The following is a 21,938-nucleotide window of genomic DNA, read 5'->3' on the forward strand; positions in this document are numbered from 1 at the left end:
GCTGTTACGTTCCTCACTGCTGCGTTTTCCCGGCTGTTACGTCGTTTTCCGCCGGTCCCGGCATAACTCCCATAGGATACAATGTATTGGGAACCCCGCTGTTACATCGTAACTGTCGGACCGTTCCCGTATGATACGTCGCGAAGTGCGCTCGGAGCCGACCGAGTGACTACCAAAGAGAGCGGCCATGGTGCATTTTCATGCAGCTTGGTCTCGTTTGACCGTAATATTAGGCGCATGAGAGGCGCAAGCAACAGAATCTTTCAATTGATGCAAACAAAAGCATGGCCTTCGAGATTCAAATTGCAAAGATGGCGTCTATGACGTAACTGCTCGCGAAAGCAAGGCCTTCGAGATTGGCATTTACTATTGACAAAAGCATAGCCTTTGAGATTTGTACTGCACAAACATGGCGTGTATGACGTAATTGCTTGCGAAAGCAAGGCCTTCGAGATTGGCATTCACTTCTGCCATCGCGTTGGCGTAGACTCATCATCATCGTTATTTGTCGGAGAACGGGAGGAGTTCGAGCTGGTTGGAGCTCGCACGGTCGTGCGTGCGGTTCGCGGTCGGACTCGCCGCGCCGGTCGTGATTGCGTGTGCTTAGTTCTTTCATGCCTACAGCTGTTGGTGTTAAAAAAATCACGTTGATAACATTTCTGTGGATGAGGCCGTCCTAAGCTCCGCGTTTCTATCCATCGACTAGATCGCGGCTGAGCGCGCCAATTTTCGTGCTGCTCGTAAGAATTGAAATAAAATTCTGTACTAAACATTTTGCCGTTTTTCCTGTTTTTCGGCTCTTACGTTTCCCGTCTCTTACGTTTATTTCCTACGGTCCCTTCAAAAACGTATCAGCGGGGTTCTACTGTATAATGAAGTAAAGGGCAGTCTTGCCACGAATACAAAATTTTTGTTTATAATACATTTTCGCATATAACAATCATTTTCGAGTCAGATGCGAGTTCATTACGATGAGGTTTGACCATTTCGGAAATGCGTGTAAAACACATGCCCTTTATGTTATGTCAGGACAGAACATAACCTGCTAGCCACAGGTTTTTACATGCTAGTAAAGCCCGATCTATTTCCCGTTCTCGCAAATTTGCTGGATATAAAAAGCCAAGCAACCTACGAAGAAGAGTGCAGCCTACCTGACGAGGCGTCACTCTGCGCACCCAGCTGGTTCTGGTTGGTGTAGAAGGGGTCCCGGTCGGCCATTGTCACCACACACCATGCCATGGCAGCTGTGCCAAAAGAAGAAAGACAAAACCGAGTGTAGGCCCCTTCTCTAAGAGATAAACAAGACATGCTACAAAATTTTAACACGAGCTCTAGGAAGCAACACTAATTTAGCTTAGACTGCTGCTCATCCGGAACAGCAACACTTGGCACATCCTATAATACAATACCGTATTTACTCGCATAATTTGCGCACTTTTTTTTCGCGAATTTGGAGCTCCAAAAAGGGGGTGCGCAAATTACGCGGAGATTTCACGAGCACATCTGAAATAACGCGCAATATATAGTCCTAACACGCGCAATATAATACATTAAAGAAGAAAATAAATTATAGCGCAAACGAAGGGTTTTTAACAGAATTAGCACGTACTTTAACCAACCAGATTCGGTCATGCACGGTCTAGTTAGAATCACTGATTGAGAAGTCCGACTGAGAATCATCGCCGCGGCCGCTGTCACCGCCCTCCCAAAGCGCGTCGTCCTTGGTTCCGTCAAGTGCGCTGAGGCGTCGTCTTGAAGCTCTTGGCAACAATGCTGGGAGTAACGAGGTGCCACGGCACGGCGATACCGGTGGGCCTAAGCTCTCGCACATATTTGAAAAGGTATTCTTCAACGGCAGGAAACTTTCCATGCTTCGGTCGATCCTCGGAACGGTCTCCTTCCCGGTCTTGTATTAAAAAAGCGAACTCTTCTGCGGCACGGTTCCCGTTTCCTTAGGCAAATTCTATAACAATGAGCTTGAAGAATTTTGCCGAATAGTTATTGTAGCCCAGCGCAAGAGAACAGTGAAAACGCAACTGGCTGATCGCAAAACCTAAACTTCCGAAATCACCGAAGGCTGCGTCGCAGCGCGGACGCAGAGGAGGAGGGTCAGCGAGGGGAAATGTTGGCGCGACTGGCCCTCGCACGCCTCCGATGCAGAAAGTAGTCCGTGCCGTGTCGCGTGCATGCATTCTCACGGCGGGAGAACGCTCGAACAGTTCCGACAACCCGTGAACAGGTTTGGGTGTTTGGGTACGGTTGGTACGGTCTCGATGGTTTCCGGAGAATAGAACGAAGTAATCGGAAGAAGGGACTTCGCACTCGCGGCCTGTCTTGTGTATGACTGCGCTCGCCTGCTCGGTGAGGGCCGCGGGGGCGCTGGCGCGGCCGTTCAAAGTTTCCCCGTGCGCGCGGGCCGGCGAGCTGGCTCGAGCGGGGCGGGGAGCGCAAAATATGCGAGTAAATATTTTTTTTTAGCAAAGCTGGCTAAATATTAGGGGTGCGCAAATTATGCGAGGGCGCAAATTATGCGGGTAGATACGGTAGACTCTTTTCATAATTGTAAAGCTACCTTTCCTGTGATGCAGTTAGCTCAACTAATAGTGGCTAGTCACTTTTGCAAACAGTGTGTTCAAGCGCAGTTTGCTTGCGCTATGAAGTGGAAAACATATACTCAGCTGTGTTGATATAGACACGCATAATAGAAAAGCCCGCCAGCATGTGCGACTAGGACCTCATCTCTACTTGAAGGACAATAGGTGCCGCCATTAGTTGGGTGAATGTGCAGCGCAGGGAAGTGCACTTGTGGATTACGAAAAGGGTCTATTAGATACTGAAGAACACTGACTGGTCGTGCGGAGAGCCACTCACAGGAGTAGATGAGTGCGGGGAAGATGGGCTCGTTGCGCTCCTGAGCCGTCTCGACGAGGATCCGCAGGGGTCCCTTGGGGCACAGCACGGCAATCAAGTCTGCAGGGAGTAGGTCAAAGTTCATCTTCCGGTTCGCAGTGGTCGCAAACCAAGGAGAATGTAGCCAAAAATGGTTGCACACTGCCTGACCACCACTAATTCTGAAAGGCAATCTACACTAGTAAGCTAGAGTGATGAAGGCACAAAATTTCTCACAATAGTAATACCTAGGCAAAAACCCTGTGCCACTGTCTGTGAGTTTCCCGAGGAGTGCTATGCCCTCATAGAAATGGCTGTATATCAAATGGCTGTACACATGTAAATGGCTGTACACAAAGCAAAATTTTCAGAACAGGTTTTTATTCACCCGTATTACATTATTTGATCAAGCTATAATATTAATTCTTATGAGCGCATGAGTGTGAAACCTCTGTGACACGCAAGGCTGGACAGTAAAGAAATACCTTGTGTGTGAGATAGGCCATTACTGAAACGCAGGGGATAACCACAAAGAGAGAGCGAGAGGAGCAGAGGAAGGGTAAATGAAAGCCTGGGAGGTTAACCAAGTCTGAGCTCGGCTGGCTACCCTACACTGTCAATGCTACTGCCAGAGTAACAGTTCCAAGCTCGATGTCTCAGGCCGTCAATCAGTCTGGTAGCTTTCAAAAATCGCAGCAGTGCTTTTGCTGCCTTTTGTAGCTGTGGCACGCAGGACCGCAGTCCTGCGTCATGGTGAGAGGTTTTCTCTTTAGCTGCTCTACGGCTGTGTGCAGAGGCCCTTTCCCAAAGGCCGGCAAGTACAGCAGAATGTCGGTAAACGGAAGTTGTTGAAACGGAATTCTTGCTCAAGTAAAACGACTGCCTCTAATTTTGTTAGTTTTGTAGTTGACTGCCACACTTGTGTCCATCCCTTCGTAAACGAAACTCCCATTGAATAGATCATGCAGTCAAACCCACATACAGCAGAACCCCGCTGATACGTTTTTGAAGGGACCGTAGAAAATAAACATAAGAGACGGGAAACGCAAGAGCCGAAAAACAGGAAAAAAGACAAAATATTTAGTGGTACAGAATTTTATTTCAATGCTTACGAGCAGCATGAAAATTGGCGCGCTCAGCCACGATCTAGTGGACGGATAGAAACGCGGAGCTGGGGACGGCCTCATCCACAGAAATGTAATCAACGTGTGTGATGTTTTTAACACCGGCAGCTGTAGGCATGTGAGAACTAAGCACACGCAATCACGACCAGCGCGGCCAGTCCAACCGCGAACCGCGCACACGACCATGCGAGCTCCAACCAGCGCGGCGAGTCCGACCACGAACCGCGCACACCACCATGCGAGCTCCAACCAGATCGAACTCCTCCCGTCCTCCGACAAATAACAATGATGATGAGTCTATGCCAACGCGATGGCAGAAGTTAATGCCAATCTCGAAGGCCTTGCTTTTGCAAGCAATGACGTCATAGACGTCATGTTTGTGAAATACAACTCTCAAAGGCTATGCTTTTGTCAATAGTAAATGCCAATCTCGAAGGCCTTGCTTTTGTGAGCAATTACGTCATAGACGCCATCTTTGCAGTACGAATCTCGAAGGCGATGCATTTGTTTGCATCAATCGAAAGATCCTGTCGCTTGCACCTCTCATGCGGCTAATATTACGGTCAAACCAGGCCAAGCTGCGTGAAAATGCACCAATGACCACTCCCTTCGGTAGTCACTCGGTCGGCTCCGAGCGCACTTCGCGACGTATCATACGGGAACGGCCCGACAGTTACGACGTAACAGCAGGGTTCCGAATACACTGTATCCTATGGGAGCCATGCCGGGACCGGCGGAAAACGACGTAACAGCTGGGAAAACGCAGCATTGAGGAACGTAACAGCGGGGTTCTACTGTATATAGAACCAACACATTATTGATATTTAGTGTTTTTGCCTGTTTATTTACTCACATTGATTGCAAGACAGTTTATACAGTAAAACCTCGGTAATTTGTACTCGGTTAATTGGGAATCCCGGATAATTTGTATTATTTGCGCGGTCCCAAATTTTTACATGTAAATTTAACCGCATAATTGGTGCGGCCAGTCTGCGACTTCCCGGTTAATTGGCACACTTGGCCGCGACTTTCAAGATATGCAAAGGGTGTTGCGAATCTCGGAGGCTGTAACTAAAACATGCATTTTTTTTTTTGATGTACGGATCTCGAAGGCCATGTTTTTTTTTACCGGAAATACGTCGTAGACGCCATGTTTTAGCAATTGCCAGGCGGCGATGCGTGCGGTTGCGATCATGATCATCATCATCTCAACAGCGATGTTAGCCACTCTAGCGAAGTGAATGTTTTGTGGAGTCTTTGTGCCATTTGGATGTCGGCTGGCGAGCATTGTGCGATTCGGTGCGACTGCTCCATTTGTCTCCTGTCTCCGCTTGAGTGTCTTCCCTGTGAATTAGTTGATTGAGGTGTGCTTGGAAGGAAGATGCCGAAGTACAAGAGCTTGTCCCTGCACGAAAAGGTGTGCTTAATTGAAGAGGCCAGCAAGTCGACGGCGTCGAAAACGGCTCTCGCCGAAAAGCACCACGTGCCTCTGTCAACGCTGTGCAACATCATCAAGAATAAGGAGAAAATTCTCGACGCTTACAGCAAGACGCACTCGTCAAAGCGTACACGAGTACGCCCGCCTACGTACGCCGACGTTGAAGCAGCTCTGATCGACTGGCTGCAGAAAGCCAACGCAGCACACCTTCCTGTGAATGGGACCATATTGCGTGAGAAGGCCAACCAGCTGGCGCTGCAACTTGGACATTCTGAGTTTAAATGCAGCAATGGATGGTTTTGCCGATTTAAGGAGCGCAACAACCTGACATTCGTGACTGTGGCGAGAGTGGCAGCGCGGGTCAGTCTGTTGTCGACGGCTGGAAGCAGCACACCTTGGCTCCACTACTCGCCAAGTACGAAGCAGCAGATGTTTACAACCTTGATGAAGCTGCTCTGTTCTACAAAATGTTGCCTACGAAGACGTTCGCTTTGAAGGAGGCAGACATTAAGGGGCGGAAACAGAACAAAGATAGAATCACTGTTTTGTTTGGTGCAAGCATGTGCGGTGAGCACAAGCTGCCACTGCTTGTTATTGGGAAGACAGAAAAGCCTCGTTGTTTCAAAAATGCACGACTGCCATCCAAGGATGACCTGATCTATAAAAACAACAAGAAAGCTTGGATGACGGCTGCACTCTGTTCGTCGTCGATAATTGCCCAGCTCACGGCGACATTCAGAACCTCCAGGCAATCAGGCTGGTCTTTCTACCCCCGAACACGATGTCGCTATCGCAGCCGATGGACCAGGGCGTCATACACCATACCAGGAAAATATATCGCTACAATCTGTTGAAGCGAATGCTCCTTTGCTATGACAACGGAAAGGAGTATAACATTGACCTCCTCGGTGGTATTTGCCTCATTGTTCACGCATGGAGGCAGGTGGAGGCCACCGTTATTCGACGGTGTTTTGAGCACGCCGGTTTTGTGAAAGAAGAGGCAACCTCCGCTGAGTTTGCTGTCACCACTGTCACTTGCCCGTTTGATGAAGAAGGGGAGACTCTCTGCGCTCGATATGAGGCTTTGCACGCGGACGAGGAGTGCACTCCAATCGGATTCTCCGAGTACGCAAATGTCGAGTGCACAGTGCAGACGTGTTACGCCGACATCGACAGCGAGATAGCTGCGAGATCGACCGATTCGGCCTCTAATGTTGACAGCGATGACGAGCCCTCCCGAGCACCCCCTTTGGCGGATGTCATCGATGCCTTGAGTGTTGTGCGCAGCTTCGTCGAGTGCAACGGCAGCGAGGCTGAGATGCTGCGCCTCATTGACAGGCTGGAAAATATGACTTTCAGTGCTGGGAACTACCGAACGCGTCAGTCACACATGGAGGAATTTTTCTCCAAGAAGGCTGACTTGCCACAATAAAGGTGTGACTTCCATACATCACTTTTTCTGGCTGATTTCTTTGATTTCGAGTTGTTTCGGATAATTGGGAATCCCGCTTAATTGGGATATTTTTCTCGGTCCCGAGGCCTTCGAATTAACGAGGTTTTACTGTATGTCGCTTTTGTATTGCTATGTCTTTTACAACAATTTCAAACGGTTTTTATGCCATTTTCTGTATTAATCATGTGATATTGAAACTGCCCACCTGCTTAGTCCTAAGGGTCTGCAGTATGTAATGAATGAAATAATGAATAAACAAACAAACAAACAAACAAACAAACAAGTAAATAAATAAATAAATAAATAAATAAATAAATAAATAAATAAATAAATAAATAAACAAATACCAAATTACTGTGTATATCTAACAGTTGTAAGGTCAAAGTCAAAGTCAAAGTTTATTTTCCATTCTGTTGTACAGAAAGAAAGGACTGTGAAAAAAAGCTGTGTTAGACAGCTTGACTAGTTCACAGCCCCACAGAAAAAACAAAGCAGAAAATAAAGTAAAAAGTCGGAGCGGTAGCAGCACCGCGGTAGACATGGCGATATGGCACCTCACGGGCAGTGCGCCTCTCGAAATACTTTCAATATGTAAAATATTTCATACATTGAATTACCTATATACAGCAGGCTCTCAGTAAACAGAACCTGAAGAGACCAGGAAAATTAGGAGTTCCCATTAGTGAGACATGAACGGAAGTGCAGAATACAAGTCGGAAACCAGTCATATAAGAGAAAGTTGTTTTATTTATGATGAAGTTCTCTTTAAGAGATTTCCGTTTACACAGAGTCTACTGTACATAAGAACATACTTGTGATCACCTTCAGATTCGATAGATCCGGTTTCAACTGTATTTTCCCTGCCCCTTCAGGTTCCACTTATAGAGATGAGTACCACAGGAGGTACGGTAGCAGAGTGAAATACGAATGCCAAGATCACAGGTTGCAGGGCCAGCATTATGGTGTTATTACTGAGTGCAAAGTAACGACCAGACAGACACTCTTGCAGGCTCACCCCAGACAGAGATGACTCCGAGGACGACCCAGGCGGTCCAGTCGGGGAGGTACTTGATGAAGACGAGCGCCATGAGCGCCGAGACGAGGATGAGGTAGGCCTGCTGGAGGAGCAGGGGCCCCTTCCAGTGGATGGAGATCATGCCGACCACGCCAAAGTTCCACATGGCAAACACCACCGTCGGGTAGTCCATGGGCACGTTGTACGCCCGCAGCACCTCTCTGCACACGGTGGCACATTGGTAAAAACGTTAGAGAGGTAGTACTGACACTAAAGAGAAAACTGTTTCACTCTTTTTAGTAAATTACCTTTCTACAATAGCAACAGCCTTTGGGCAAGAGGCTTGTACCTTGATAACAGTATCACCCAAACCGATACCAGCCAAAGGACCCGCAATGATATAGTTTATACTGACACTGCTTTCAAGTTAGAAGCACATAGTAGGCATTGGCAAATATTCGAGCGCTTTGACTATTCAAGCAAATATTACAGTATTCAAATTCGCTTCGACACTAATCTAAATTATTTGAAATGGATGAATAGACGTATATTTGAGTGCATGTTTAGCAAAGCTTCAATTTGGGCTAGTTGGTACGGCATAGTAATGCAGATGGCATAGTAATGTAGCCCCCTGTAAGGATAGTTTCACTGTGGCACAGGGGTGCTATGCCGTGAAACCACATATCCAGGGGAAATCCGAACTGCCGGGAGCCACACTTCAATGTTTAATGTACATATTACCTGCACCATGATTAATTATGTTTTTGTAAGTTTAAAAGCTTGTTATACATGCTTATATGTGCTAACGTATTTTACCGCTTATAACTTGCACCATACCGCTATTCAAATCCTGCAACTATTCAAAGTTGCTTCCACTTCACTTCAAACCAAAGAAACATTCGCACATGCCTATTTCCAATTCTTAAAAATATTGTGCAAGTTAGTAGGGTCATGACAAAAAGGCTAATTTTTCTTCATAATATGTGATATTGCCACGCCCACTTCTTGTCTTGTTTTGATGTATTCGGGTTTGACCGGCAGGGACGGTTATCAACGCACGCGAATGTTCCAGTTTTGTCTAGAGATAACGCTGCCACCAGCGATATTGCTGGAAAGTTCGATAGCGCCTGTATAAAAGCCGACGCGCTTGATCGCTTGTCAGTTGATCGACGGACGACGCCCTGTTTGCCGCTATCATTGTACAGCGTGCATTGCTGTAGTTCTAGTTCTCATTTTCCGGCCACAAGTTCGGCCAAATAAACAGTTTCATCCTACAAACGCCGACTGCTGTGTTCGTCGACGTCACGACCACGTGACATCTGGTGGAGGTGCTGGGTACTTCCATGATCCGGACGCCCCCGCGAAGCGCTGACCCAAGCCCAAGCCGCGAGGAGGACGACGGCAAAGAAAACCCGGATCGTCGAACAAGCCGCAGGCAGAAGGGACTGCAGCCAGAGTACGGGCTCCTTCCCGAAAACACCAGGCAGCCCCAGGTCCCAACACCGATCGCAGCGACGATGACCGACCCCGTGCAGCCTGCGCCGATACTTCTCCGGCAGCCCAAGGAGCCGCCAACTTTCCGCGGGTCGTCATTCGAAGACCCGGAAACCTGGCTCGAGACCTTCGAAAGGGTCTCAGCGTTCAACAACTGGGACTCCGAGGACAAGCTGCGCCACGTCTACTTTTACCTGGAAGATGCAGCAAGGACCTGGTTCGAGAATCGGGAGTCCACTCTTCGAACCTGGGACGCCTTTCGCAGCGCTTTCCTGGAGACGTTCACAAGCGTCGTCCGAAAGGAAAGGGCCGCAGCCTTGCTGGAGACACGGGTCCAACTTCCAAATGAAAGCGTGGCCATCTTTGCAGAGGAAATGACCCGGCTATTTCGCCACGCTGACCCTGCCATGCCCGAGGACAAGAAAGTCCGCTTCCTCATGCGAGGAGTAAAGGAACAGCTCTTCGCTGGACTTATGAGGAATCCGCCGAATACCGTCGAAGAATTTGTCTCCGAAGCAACAACAATCGAGAAAACGCTTGAGATGCGAACACGGCAATACAACCGCAGCTCATCGACCACAAGCTACGCCGACGTTCAAGCACTAGGATCCGCCAACCTGCGTGAGACGATTCGAGCAATCGTGCAAGAGGAGCTGCGAAAAATTCTACCTTCGTCGCAACCTCAAGTGGATTCCATCGCCGACGTCGTGCGCCAGGAGATCCAGCATTCACTCGGTGCGCCTCAGCTAGCAGAGCCGCAGCCGCAAGCTATGAGCTATGCTGCTGCAGCCCGCCGTCATGCTCCTCCTCCACGCCCACGCCAAGACGACACACCGCCGCACTACCGTCGCCAGACGCCGCCAGCGACGCCCTACCGTCCACCTGTCGGCCAGACGCCGCCGCCGCCACCGACGCCCTACCGCCCACCTGTCGGCCAGCGCTACACCCCGAGGAAGACCGATGTCTGGCGTGCCCCCGACAACCGCCCGCTCTGCTACCACTGCGGGGAGGCCGGCCACACGTACCGCCACTGCCAGTACCGTCAGATGGGGCTACGCGGATTCGCCGTCAACGCGCCACGCCCGCAGCCAGGCGAACGGCCTCGCGACATCGACGACTACCTCACAGGCACACAGTGGCAAGAACGACGACCTTCCCGTTCACCGTCGCCCGGCCGCTACATGTCACCGCACCGCCGGCAGTACACTGGCCCAAACCGGGGCCGGTCGCCTAGCCCGTATCTGGAAAACTAAGGGCAGCAACCGATGGAGGTGCGGTTGCTGAACGACGAAATGCTGAAGATCCTCCGCCGTCGACGACGACACCGCGACGAAGTTCCGAGCCCCCGCCGCACGCCGAACGATGTCGACGTCCCGAAGACGAAACTTTGCGACCGGAAGCAGACCTGACGACGCAACGCGGAAGCAGCGGTGCAAACCGACGTAGCCGTGACCCGACGCCACGACGTAACCGCAACGCAAGACGGCGGACTAGCGACCTCGACGTTCTGATCGACGGCCACAACGTCACCGCTCTCGTCGATACTGGAGCCGACTATTCCGTCATCAGTGGGCCGTTCGCAGCAAAGTTGAAGAAAGTTAGGACTGCTTGGGAAGGCCCCGAGATCCGTACCGCTGGAGGCCATCTAATAACGCCGATTGGTGTCTGCACGGCGAGAGTCACTATCAACAACCGGACTTATCCTGCGAGCTTTGTAATCCTACAAAACTGCTCCAGGGATGTGATACTTGGAATGGACTTCCTAAGTGACCACGGCGCCGTCATCGACTTAAGAACCAAGTCGATAACCCTATCGCAGGAGAAAGCGACACCACCGGATACGAACCCATGTCAACATGCCCTCAACGTGCTCGAGGATCAAGTCACCATTCCTCCTAGATCCAGCATCATAATTCCCGTCGGCACCGAAACGGCTGAATGCATCGAAGGTGTCATCGAGAGCGATCAGGGTTTGCTGCTAGACCGTGACATTTGCGTCGCAAAAGGCATTGCTCGGCTGTATGAAGGGAAAGGAAGCGTGATGCTAACGAATTTCAGCCAGGAATAGACACCTGAGCAGGGGCACGACGATTGCATACATAGAAGGAATCTTGGCCGTCAGCGATGCGTTTGCCTTTTTAGATTCTGACGAAGCTGCGACGACGATCCCTGAGCCACCCTTCGACGTAAACCCAAGACTTCCCGCTCGCCAACAGCAACAGCTTCGACGCCTTCTGCAGGAATACAGGGACTGTTTCTCGTCGTCGTCGCGGGTCCGACAAACGCCCCTTGCTAAGCACCGCATCATAACAGAAGAAAATGCTCGACCACTCCGTCAGAGTCCCTACCGGGTTTCGACGCGGGAACGGGAGGCCGTTAAGAAACAAGTCGATGAAATGCTACGCGACGACATCATCCAGCCGTCCAGCAGCCCGTGGGCGTCTCCCGTGGTGTTAGTGAAGAAGAAGGATGGGACCCTACGTTTCAGCGTCGATTATCGTCGCCTGAACAAAATCACAAAGAAGGACGTATACCCTCTCCCACGGATAGACGACACCCTGGATCGACTCCACAACGCGAATTACTTTTCGTCGATGGACCTCAAGACCGGCTACTGGCAAATAGAAGTCGACGAGAGAGACCGAGAAAAGACCGCCTTTATAACGCCGGACGGCCTGTTCGAGTTCAAGGTCATGCCCTTCGGTCTTTGCTCGGCACCTGCGACTTTCCAACGAGTCATGGATACTGTATTAGCTGGCTTGAAGTGGCAGACTTGCCTTGTTTACTTGGACGACGTCGTTGTGTATTCCTCGAACTTCGACGAACACCTCCAGCGACTTCAATCCGTACTTCAAGCAATCAAGAACTCCGGGCTCACCCTGAAGCCAGAAAAGTGCTGCTTCGCGTACGAGGAGCTCTTGTTTCTGGGTCACGTGATCAGCAAGACTGGAGTGCTCCCAGACCCGCAGAAAACAGCTGCCATCGCCGCTTTCCCGCCACCCACCGACAAGAAGGCCGTGCGCCGATTTCTCGGCTTGTGCGCCTATTACAGACGCTTTGTCAAAGACTTTTCACGGATCGCCGAGCCACTAACGCAGCTCACGAAGACCGACGTCGAATTCAGGTGGCAAACAGCGCAAGTCGAAGCATTTCATGAACTGAAACGACGCCTGCAGACACCTCCGATACTTGCGCATTTCGACGAATACGCTGATACGGAGATTCACACCGATGCAAGCAGCATAGGACTCGGCGCCGTCCTTGTGCAGCGGGCGGGCGGACTGGAAAGGGTTATCAGTTATGCTAGCCGGTCGCTGTCTAAAGCAGAGGTCAACTATTCCACAACAAAAAAGGAGTGCCTCGCCATCATCTGGGCTACGTCAAAGTTTCGCCCCTATCTCTACGGCAGGCCCTTCAAAGTTGTGAGCGACCATCACGCCTTGTGTTGGCTAGCTAACTTGAAGGACCCTTCAGGTCGCCTCGCACGGTGGAGCCTGAGACTTCAAGAATTTGACATTACTGTCGTGTACAAGTCCGGAAGGAAACACTCCGACGCCGACTGCTTGTCTCGTGCCCCCGTCGACCCACCAACGCCCGACGACCAGGATGATGACAGCTTCTTGGGAGCCATAAGTACCGAAGACTTCACCGAACGACAGCGAGCCGACCCTGAACTGAAGGGTCTAGTGGAATACCTGGAGGGCAGGACCATCGTCGTCCCAAAAGTATTCAGGCGAGGATTGGCATCATTTTCTTTGAAAAACAACGTCCTCGTAAAGAAGAACTTCTCTCCGGCCCGAGCCAGCTACCTTATCGTTGTACCTTCGGGACTGCGACCAGAAATTTTGCATGCCCTGCACGACGACCAGACGGCTGGACACCTCGGACTTTCCCGAACGCTCGCACGAGTACACGAAAAGTACTACTGGCCGCGCCTTGCCGCCGACGTCACTCGCTACGTAAGGACGTGCCGAGACTGTCAGCGACGGAAGACACCGCCCACAAGGCCAGCAGGCTTCCTTCAGCCGATCGAGCCTCCTCGGCGACCATTCCAGCAGATCGGGATGGACCTCCTGGGGCCGTTCCCAACGTCGACTTGCGGAAATAAATGGATCGTCGTGGCTACCGACTACCTCACCCGCTACGCCGAAACAAAAGCCCTGCCCAAAGGCAGTGCCGCTGAGGTAGCCAAGTTCTTCGTTGAGAGCATCGTCCTTCGACACGGCGCCCCAGAGGTTCTCATCACCGACAGAGGTACGGCGTTCACGGCTGACCTAACTCAGGCGATCTTGGAATACAGCCACACAAGCCATCGCCGCACCACCGCGTACCACCCACAGACCAACGGCCTCACCGAGCGTCTAAATAAGACCATCGCCGACATGCTGGCCATGTACGTTGACGTCGAACACAAGACGTGGGACGCCATCCTTCCGTACGTGACCTTCGCGTACAACACGGCAGTACAGGAAACGACGCAGATGACGCCATACAAGTTGGTCTACGGACGGAGCCCGGCAACGACGCTCGACGCCATGCTACCAAACGTGACCGACGAGGAAAACATCGACGTGACCACCTACCTACAGCGCGCCGAAGAAGCACGACAGCTCGCCCGCCTACGGATAAAGAACCAGCAGACGACTGACAGCCGCCGCTACAACCTTCGACGACACCACATGGAATACCAACCCGGTGACCGTGTATGGGTATGGACGCCAATACGCCGACAAGGACTTAGTGAGAAGCTTCTTCGACGATACTTCGGACCGTACAGGGTACTTCGACGCCTCGGCGCACTCGACTATGAGGTTGCCCCTGACGGCATTACGAACTCTCAGCGGCGCCGTGCGCGACCTGAAGTCGTCCATGTCGTGCGCCTTAAGCCGTTTTTTGCGCGTTAGCGAGCCTGGGGACTCTATTTTTTCCTTCGTAATTGTAATTTATTTGTGTATGCACTTGTTTTGTTTTCTTTTTTTTTCTCTTCTATGTTCTTTCATAAGCATCGGGACGATGCTTTTTTTCAGAGGGGGGCAATGCCACGCCCACTTCTTGTCTTGTTTTGATGTATTCGGGTTTGACCGGCAGGGACGGTTATCAACGCTCGACGCTGTCCGCGAAGTAGTGTTCTAGAAGCGTCGCGATTGTAGTAGATCGGTTTGTTAAGATTGCGTCCCGCACGCGAATGTTCCAGTTTTGTCAAGAGATAACGCCGCCACCAGCGATATTGCTGGAAAGTTCGATAGCGCCTGTATAAAAGCCGACGCGCTTGATCGCTTGTCAGTTGATCGACGGACGACGCCCTGTTCGCCGCTATCATTGTACAGCGTGCATTGCTGTAGTTCTAGTTCTCATTTTCCGGCCACAAGTTCGGCCAAATAAACAGTTTCATCCTACAAACGCCGACTGCTGTGTTCGTCGACGTCACGACCACGTGACAATATATACAATTCGAATTGAAATTATTCCACTACTCGCTTTGAACCTCAAATTTACTATTCACCCATCCCTAGTACATAGCAATGGTTGCTGAAGGGCAGCTGTGTCAAAAAAATAAATGTAGAAGAGATTCAAGCAGCACAAGAAATTAGACAGGCTGTCAATCAAGGAAAAGATGCATGTTGAGTGCAGCACTGCTCTCGATGGCAGCTGACATGCTGGAAATTTTGCGAAGAGACCTCCAGCCACATGCTTGCGCAGTCTGTAAACTTTTGCAGTCAACTGTGCCCACAGCAATGCAGGAATCCTTGGTGGATAGATGGCAACAATGAAACTGAAGAACAATAAGTAAGGGCTAGTCTATACATCAAAGTTCTTTGAAGTTGAGTCACTCACCCCAGGAATATGTAAGCGAAGAGGAAGACCAGCAGGAGTGAGGAAAGTATGAGCCATCCGTGAATTACCTGCACAGGGAAAACATTGTTATGGAACACACTTCTTAAGGTTTGCACAGAATATGAAACTAAGAAGGGACAGCCGTGTTGAAATGATACGCAGTGTTGCACAGGTCAAACTATACACCGTATGTGAACATACTTCTCCAAACTCTCACATAGGGGACCTTATTCATAGTTAACTGTAGTTTCGTAATTATGACAAATTGAAATGAACTAAAGTGGACAAAAAAACACCTTCGCCTTCGATGGGTCAAGAACCCACTACCTTCAAATTACGTGTCCACTTTAGTTCATTTCCATTTATATAACAATGCCCATAACTCAAACGTAAGCGTGCACTGTACGATAACCATTACATCATAATACTGCAGAAAATCCTCGTTCACATGTTTAAAAAGAAAAAAAAAATGTGGCAAAAAAAACATACAAGACATTTGGGAATACGTATGATCCAAAGTTGCTAAACAATATATTGCAATTTTGCATGAGAGGCAATGCACTGACAGATATAAAGAACACTTTTCTCGTACCGCACAAAGTAAGGCTCTTAGTTTCACGAACAGCGTAAATTGCAGAGAATTTCAGCTTACGAACTAAAGTGTCATATAATGGACCAAAAGGCATAAGATTATCAAGTTCACTTGATTACTGTGAACACTGGCCAGCACAACATTGACATGATGAGAAACATTGCGAGTGAAAAGCACACATGCTACTCCCAAAACGAACGTTCCACATTGCCCCTCGTTTCAGCCTATCAACCAAGCTGCATTGGTTGTAGCTTACTGAAATACAAAAAAAGACGCATACCATCAAGGGAGGATTTAAGACAATGGAATAAATAGGGTGTCACTTGCAACTAACTTTATTCTCAGAAAAGCAGTGACATATATAGCCGTAGTAACCATTTGCAAAGCACATCGCGCCACACGCTCGTCAAAATACACTGGATAAGGACAACGACAAGAGCCATTTAATCAAGAAAAGACTGAAAGAAACAACTTTCAGCACATCTGCCTGTGCAATACGGTTCCTGCAAGCGTGAGCTTGGGTTTTCCAGTGTATCTGTTCTTGGTGAGAGTAATGGTAGCCTGACGCATGAAAAGCACACATGCTACTCCCAAAACGAATGTTTTGCGAGTTTATTTTCTTTCAATCTTTTCCAGATTAAGTGATTCTTGTCGTTCCCCTTATCCAGTGTATTTGACGAGCGTGTGAGGCAATGTGCTTTGTGCATGGTTGCTACGGCTATGCATGTCGCTGCTTTTTTGAGAATAAAGTTAGCTGCAAGTGACACCCCATTCTGTTCTGTCTTAATCCTTCCTTGATGGTATGCCTGCATCTTTTTCTGTATTTCAGTGAGCATGTACCAACCAGCCCAAGAACAAGTTTTACTTGGTTGTAGCTTCCGTCTGGCCGCGTCTCCAGGCAGATCACACATCACGCAACCTTGAGCAAGCGTCGAAAGTGCCACCGTTTTCAGCTTGCCCAACAACAACAATGCAGAAAGCCTTGGTACACACGGTAAAACCCTTCACTTTCTGTCCTGCCTTTCATCGTGACAGAATCATCAATACCAAAGTGCTCCCTCCATTTCGTCATTTGGTATGCAGAAAAAGACAACACACACAAACGCAGAAACCACATCCTTGGGTAGAGTGCTGCTATGCCTCCCAGTAAAGCTCTGTAGTGAAAGGACCAACCTTGTAGCAGCGGAACTTGTACAGGACAATGAGCAGGATGGTCATGACCACAATGACGCCCATGAGGATGAAGGCATTGGCAAAGGACTGCCACACCTTGGTGCCCGTGTCTACCGTCTGGTCGGTGAACGGCGTGTACACGCTGGAAAGAAAGACAGCAACTCACATGTGTGGGAAATGGAATAAAGGCATCCTCTACCAATGGCAGCAGATAATCTACACTTATATAACAAAAGAATATGTTCAAGAGCAAGCCTGAGCAAGAACCACCATTGGGAGCACTCACTATGCTTGCACGTTCCGTAATGCTAATCTTTCCTTCATAGCAATTGTGTGAGAGACCATGTTGGCTTCTGCAGGTACCACAGGAGGTGGAACACTGACAAAAGCCTTCTTCACACAGCCTAAATGTGTGCACTCGGATGTGCTTGAGATGTCACAGCAAGCTACACAGAGCCGTTTGTTTCAGGTATGTAACAGGCCATTTCTAGTCACAAATACAGTGCGAATTGTCACTTTGGCATGCCTACAGGGGAAGAACTAACGTGTGCAACACCACACAATATGAGAACACTGCGGCAAGGTGGCAGCTTGTGATTGTCGGTAAAACACTTTTCAGAAGAGAACAAAAAACTCTTTAAGGCATGAAAGTTGAAAGAAATGAAATAAACAGAAATTTAAAGTGAAATGCTATGTCCTATCAGGTTCATCTCTTTCAATTTCCTGCACACAAGAAAGGCTTTTGTAGTCTGAAAGACAGCACCGTGAATTAGTTATCAAAATAAACAAAGGCTTCACCGTCAGGTTAAGGCAACTACAACACCGACGATGGTAAGAAAAAAAACTCGGTCAAAAGTCAAGCAGGGCACTCACAGGTAGGTGTTGGTGTGCCGGTAGAAGTTGATGGAGCTGATGGTGGCCACCACGACGAGCATACACAGTGACACTGGCACAAACAGCTTGATGACGTGCTTGGCACCGTACTTGAGCTCCTCCTCCTCTTCCTCCTCACCACCCTCGCCACCCCACGATGGGGCCCGGCCACGGCCGCTCGCCAAAGCGGCGCCACCCGAATCCCGACCTTCGCGGCCAACCGGCCCGCCAGAGAAGGCCACTTCCACTTCTTCATCACCCGTTGGCTGCACAGAACGGGAGACTTGAATATGCCTGCCCTGTGTGGGATCCATCCCACTCTGTACGAATTAAAGCTCTAGAACGCATTAAATCAAGCACTGCAAGGTATGTCTTGGGGCGACACGGTCAATTTGATGGTGCGACGAATATGAAGAGAACTCTGTGATGGCCTTCTCTAAGTGAACGCGCAAATACCTTCATCTCAAGCAATTGAACTCACCACACAAGCATCACACTGGCATCATCTGCATCCCCTGCATTATTTGTCATCCCAAAGAGATCACAAGTTTAAGGTTAAAGAGGTGGTGCCACCAAATTTGTGGCTTGCGCGTTCTTTGCTGTAAGTGTTCCCGATAGCTCCAGGAAGCATGATACACGCACCAAGATTCACGTATTCTCGCTAAATAATGTAATATCGCCTTTTTATGTGGACAACTTTCGGTTTCTGGGCGCCGAGGTTGGGCAGTGATGTAGCAGTGTAGGGGGCTTGGTCACGTGACCACACAAGGCTGTGACGCACTTAGCCAGGAAGTGATCGAAACTCGGTGAGTGATGCAGCAACTGATGCTTTGCCGGTACGTACTATACCGGTACGTATGTTGCAGAGGTGGCGGAGGTCACTCACGTCACTACAGCAGATCTGGTGTGACGTCACTACAACTTATGTTGCCCCTCCTATAGATCTACGTCAGTGTTGGCATGCTAGCGATGGTTCTCGATCGGGAGAATGGGCATTTAGGTACACTTTGGAAGAGAATTAAAATATATTCTAAACGCTTGCTGTGTCCGACCCTTCGTGTGGAGTGTCCTTGCATACAGAGGAAACCCACAACAGGCTTGTTATAGCATCAAAATTTGATGGCACCACTGCTTTAAGGAGTGTCTCCTAGGACAGATCCTTTAAAATCCTTCTTTCTGCGTACTATATCCGACTGGAACTTGTTGCCGCCCTAGGTTGTGAATCAAATGTCTGTTGATTTGTTTTGTAGCATGTTATGCCCCTCGCAATAATGTCGTTGGCGTTGAGAGTTTTGTGTGAATAAAGACCGAGATTGTTTGGATTGATTTTTTCTGCCAGAAATACCATCTGGATCCAACTGAGAAAGGATGGCAATGTCACCACTTGTTTTTGGTGGTCTTACCATCCCCAGAAGACACGAGGCCAGTACTCTGCTGACACTGTTGCCAATTTTGTCCACCACTTAAGAAGTTGAGTTAAGAATTTCAGCAGATCTCAAACTGCATGGGAATTGATTTCATGCAAAGCAGTCAGCGAGTAGCTGCTAATTCTTCACTTTGAACCAGACTTGCGAGCTGGATCGACATCATTGTGTAATTTGAGTAGCTGTGTGCATATCGTGGGTTTACAAGGCAAGTTGACTACAAAGACGTCAAAATGGTAGCTCAGTGTCTGACATAACACTGGCACGTGACTCATCAAACCCGTGACTTCAGAAGCACTAAGCCACACCTACCGGACCACTACAATGAGTGGTGCTGCGACTCACAAGAAAAGACAGAAACAAGGTTGAAGAAAGGATGAATGCTCTCCTGCCTTCTGTCTGTCTTGTCTATGTTTTATAACTATTATGAATGCATATTAACTTGTAGTTTTAGTGCTTAAGGTCTAACTCTGTTCACCTGTCATTGGTTTGTGGCTGACTCAAGCACCACGGAGTGGCTAAGAGAAGCGCAAGAACCTATGACAATGCACAAAACGTGCTATCAGTTGTCATGACTTGGCCAGGCTGCATAAGTGGAACAGATAACCAGTGGTGTATCAGATCAACACACACAATGAGTGATGAGGCAAAAGGAAATGCTATCAATCATGGCACACCAGGAAATGGGGTGAGATTAGTAAGTTTTGAAGGCAAAAGATGGCATAATTGGAGTTTGCTTACTGCGGTGAGGCAGTTCTACAGGGCCCATGATTAGGATGATATTAGGAAGTTTCAGCTTAATGTCTTAGCATAATGCAAAAACTTAGTATATGCTAACTACTGGGAGCACTAAAGAACCCAGACCGGTTTACAGTAGAATGAAAGCAGGGTTTGTGATGCTAACAGTGTCCTTGCGTTATGCCCATCACTAGATCACTAAATCTAAAAACTCCCTGATAACGAAGTACCAGTCTGCATATGTTTCACACTAGCACAAGTGAATGTACACTGTTTGAAATACTGCAAGCTGGTTTGCCCATTGAACTTGTGACAGAGCAAGCACTCGCAACAATCCAGGATGGAATTCAGTGACAACAGGAAAGCGCCAATAGGAAAACCTTACACATAGGTAAACATTATAATGTTATACTACCCCCCCCCCCCCCCCAATTCAGGTAACCATACATACAAAATTATTAAATTCTGGGGTTTTACGTGCGTGCCAAAGCCAAGATGTGGTTATGAGGCACGCCTTAGTGTGAGGCCTCCAATTTGATTCTGATCACTCGAGATTTGTTTCGCGTGCACGTAAATCTAAATACCCGGGCGATTTTAGTATTTCGCCCCATCGTAATGCGGCCGCATCAGCCGGGAACCGAACCCGCATCCTCGAGCTTAGCAGCGCGACACCTCATCTGCCAAGCTGCAGCGGCGGGCACACACATTAGGCAGAGATTCAAATGTTATGCGGTCACATGTGCGTTTATCTGGACTTGTGCGCAGCGATCGATTTATACTGCCGTAGAAGCAACTGATGCGACACTATCGCTTTGCGTGCAACACCGACAAAATTGATACACCGCGCAATGATGTTGCATGCAGGGCAAAATACATTTCGCAAATGTTCCGAGACATTAACAAAACCACTCTTTCGAGCTGCCCACGAAGCTTTTACGGGTGCATGCGATGCGATACGCGACCGTCCCGAATCAGACGGGAGTTCTCTCACATACGCAGGAATGAAAGGACCTCAGTGTTATTCGGCGGAGGCGAAGGTTAAAGCAAACATACACAACTCTGACCAAGCAGCATTCGAAACGCAACGGCTATAATGCGTTAAAAGGCAGTCGTCAGTCGTCGACTAAAAGCGATCCAAGAACACGCACCTCTCGGCAGTGTTTACTCCCAAATCTTTCGCGGACCACTCTAGGCCGAGCATGAGCACGCTGTGTAAACACTACGCTGCGGACTTTCACGGCTGACGTTGTGATTCACGCACGGGGGGTTCGATCTATTTACCTCGATTAAACGGTGCTCGTCTACTGCCTCCATGGCTCCTACGATCCCGCAATCACGAACGAGCGATGAAGCCGCTGACGATGCGAACGACGCAGGGAAAGAGGAAAACGAAGCCGGGGCGGAACAAGACTCGATAGTCCCTTTATCGCGAAAACAATGGGATGCCGGCTATCCACCGATGCGAAACCGCAACGCGACCGATTGGTCGCTCCCCGCTGCTTCACAGACACGCACGCACTACACAACACACCTGCTGCAGCTGTGAGTCAACCAATTCTCGACGCTTCCGGCTCAAGCGCGGTGGATCAAACTTGACGGGCGCCGTGTTTCTTCCCAAGTCGGCGTACGTCGAAGTGGGCTCCATTAGGCAGAGATACTCGTTCAGCGAGTCCGAATCGCTGCCGATCATAAAAGGGGCTTGAGTTTAGACGCGATATCGGGTGGTTCTCCCGTACGCCATTGAGGTATCGTAAAAGTTTGATAGAAAAGAAAGAAAAGGGGAGACGGATTTCCCAAGATGGCGGCGTAAACTTCCGGTCGGCTCCCGTTTGCTTCCGGCTTCGAGAAATCCAATGGAGAGACGAACGCAGCCAAGCCAGAGCCATTAGT

At 49.3% G+C, this 21,938-nt stretch overlaps 1 protein-coding gene across 3 annotated transcripts in view; it reads right to left on the minus strand.

Annotated features, from left to right (window-relative positions):
* LOC119374537 (presenilin-1) overlaps window positions 1-21,819 on the minus strand; it is a 34,114-nt gene extending 12,295 nt beyond the window's left edge. Inside the window, exons 1-7 of one of the 3 annotated variants that reach the window (XM_037644673.2) lie at window positions 21,580-21,819; window positions 17,887-18,152; window positions 17,014-17,155; window positions 15,249-15,316; window positions 7,920-8,140; window positions 2,872-2,970; window positions 1,152-1,244 (exon numbers count right to left, since the gene is read on the minus strand). In XM_037644673.2, the coding sequence (XP_037500601.1) occupies window positions 1,152-1,244; window positions 2,872-2,970; window positions 7,920-8,140; window positions 15,249-15,316; window positions 17,014-17,155; window positions 17,887-18,152; window positions 21,580-21,738 (1,048 nt within the window). In that variant the 5' untranslated portion in view covers window positions 21,739-21,819. The other 2 variants (XM_037644674.2, XM_037644675.2) reach the window with 2 other exon arrangements.
* Window positions 21,820-21,938: the final 119 nt, after the last annotated feature.

Source organism: Rhipicephalus sanguineus, chromosome 11 (assembly GCF_013339695.2).
Source record: "Rhipicephalus sanguineus isolate Rsan-2018 chromosome 11, BIME_Rsan_1.4, whole genome shotgun sequence".
Classification (NCBI taxonomy): domain Eukaryota; kingdom Metazoa; phylum Arthropoda; class Arachnida; order Ixodida; family Ixodidae; genus Rhipicephalus; species Rhipicephalus sanguineus.